Source organism: Coregonus clupeaformis, unplaced genomic scaffold (assembly GCF_020615455.1).
Source record: "Coregonus clupeaformis isolate EN_2021a unplaced genomic scaffold, ASM2061545v1 scaf1035, whole genome shotgun sequence".
Classification (NCBI taxonomy): Eukaryota; Metazoa; Chordata; class Actinopteri; order Salmoniformes; family Salmonidae; genus Coregonus; species Coregonus clupeaformis.
Window position 1 is genome coordinate 37,852 of NW_025534489.1, and position 1,683 is coordinate 39,534.

General features: G+C 43.0%; 1 gene segment (V, D, J or C); it reads right to left on the bottom strand.

Annotated features, from left to right (window-relative positions):
* Window positions 1-768: 768 nt before the first annotated feature.
* Window positions 769-1,456, bottom strand: LOC123486146. The segment is given in 2 exon segments: window positions 769-1,127; window positions 1,317-1,456. Coding segments are annotated over 2 exon segments (408 nt in total).
* Window positions 1,457-1,683: the final 227 nt, after the last annotated feature.

Genomic DNA, 1,683 nt, shown 5'->3' on the forward strand with positions numbered 1-1,683 from the left:
TGACTCCAAGTTTATTGACTTGTAATTTACATAACCAATGAGTTTCATAGCAGTGTCTCCTGCTGATTGTTGGTACCATAAAATCACGTAGTAGTTAGGGATAGCATGGCTGCAGGTGAGTTGAACGTTTTCTCCAGGTCCTTCTATTAGTGCAACAGGGCTCTGATTAACCATGCTACTAAACGACTCTCCTGTGGAGAGAGAGAGAGAGGAGAGGGAGATAAGGTGAGAGAGAAGGAGCGAGAGAGAGAGAGAGAGAGAGAGAGAGAGAGAGAGAGAGAGAGGAGAGAGGGAGAGAAGGAGTGAGAGAGAGGATATTTTATTCAGTTTGATGACATTAGTAGATTTGTTAGGCTTCTCATCGTAGTGATGTAATACCTGTCACCCAGAGTGGTAGAGCTGCCAGGTGAATCAGAACTCTGAACATGATGATGAAGGAGAAGATTATGATGATGAAGATGCTGAGGAAGACGATGATGATGAGGAAGCCTCAGTGGAGGAGTGATATGAGTGTCTCTGGATGAAGCTCTGAGGTGAAAGGAGAGGGGCTGATGTTGTAGTATCCTGTTTCCTTTAGGGTGGTGGATAGTGAGAGTGTTAGAGGGAGTGGCAGGAAGCCTGTACTGTAAAGCTTGCTCATAGGACCTCACTGTGAACATGACTGATTACATGATCATGACAATGAAACCATCAGACATTAGAAGAACTAGTGTTAGAGGTCCCCTACAGTACGTGATGAGACCATCTCTTTACATATTATATTCCATCCTATTGAAACTCTGGGGTTTTTGTGCAGCTGTGCTTGTCGTCTGTATCACTGTGTTCACTCACAGCACAGAAGTACATGCCGCTGTCTCCTGCCTCCACCTTCTTCACTGTGAAAGATCCAGTCTCAGCTGCAGTCTTAACAGTTGGATATTTGTCTTCACTGAAGGCTCCATAGTCTGGTTTGCTATAACTACTTGTGAAGACTACCTGCTTCATTCCCTCTCCTGGACGCTGTCTGTACCAGTACATCTGGTAGTAGGATGCTCCCTTAGTGTGACTGCAGTTCATCTGAGCATCACTGTCTTTCAGTCCCCAGAGTATGGTGGGTGTCTGAGTGACTTCACTCCCCTCAACAAGACCTGTAAGGATACAGTGAGAACTAAATCAATAGAGTTAGATACAGTTAGACCTGAATACATCAAGACTCAGGTGAAGTGAACGTATGCTTGGAAACATCAATATCTATAACTATAAAAGGCCGTCATTGTAAATAAGAATGTCATTCTTAACTTTCCTGGTTAAATAAATGAAACATTATGAAACTGTACCTGCAGCACAGAGCAGTAAGACAGTAACAGTGAAGAGAAATGTGAACATGTTTGATCACGTTATATGTGAGAGTGCTGGAAAGAGTCTGGTATCAATGTACAGAATAAAAGAGGAGTGTCACATAGATGAATAGATGACAATCAGTAGACCACGGCAGGTTTCACCATATTGAACATGTCAGTGAAGTGGGAGGGGACACTGATGATCTGAATACATCATGCAAAATGACTGGTTCAGACTGTAGAGACGTTCCCATTATTAAAGATAGAGGTCCCCCTACAGGACATGATGAGACCATCAGCTCTTTAGATATTATATTCTGTCCTATAGAGCTCGCCAGCTTGTAGTCCTAAAAAACTGAAATGA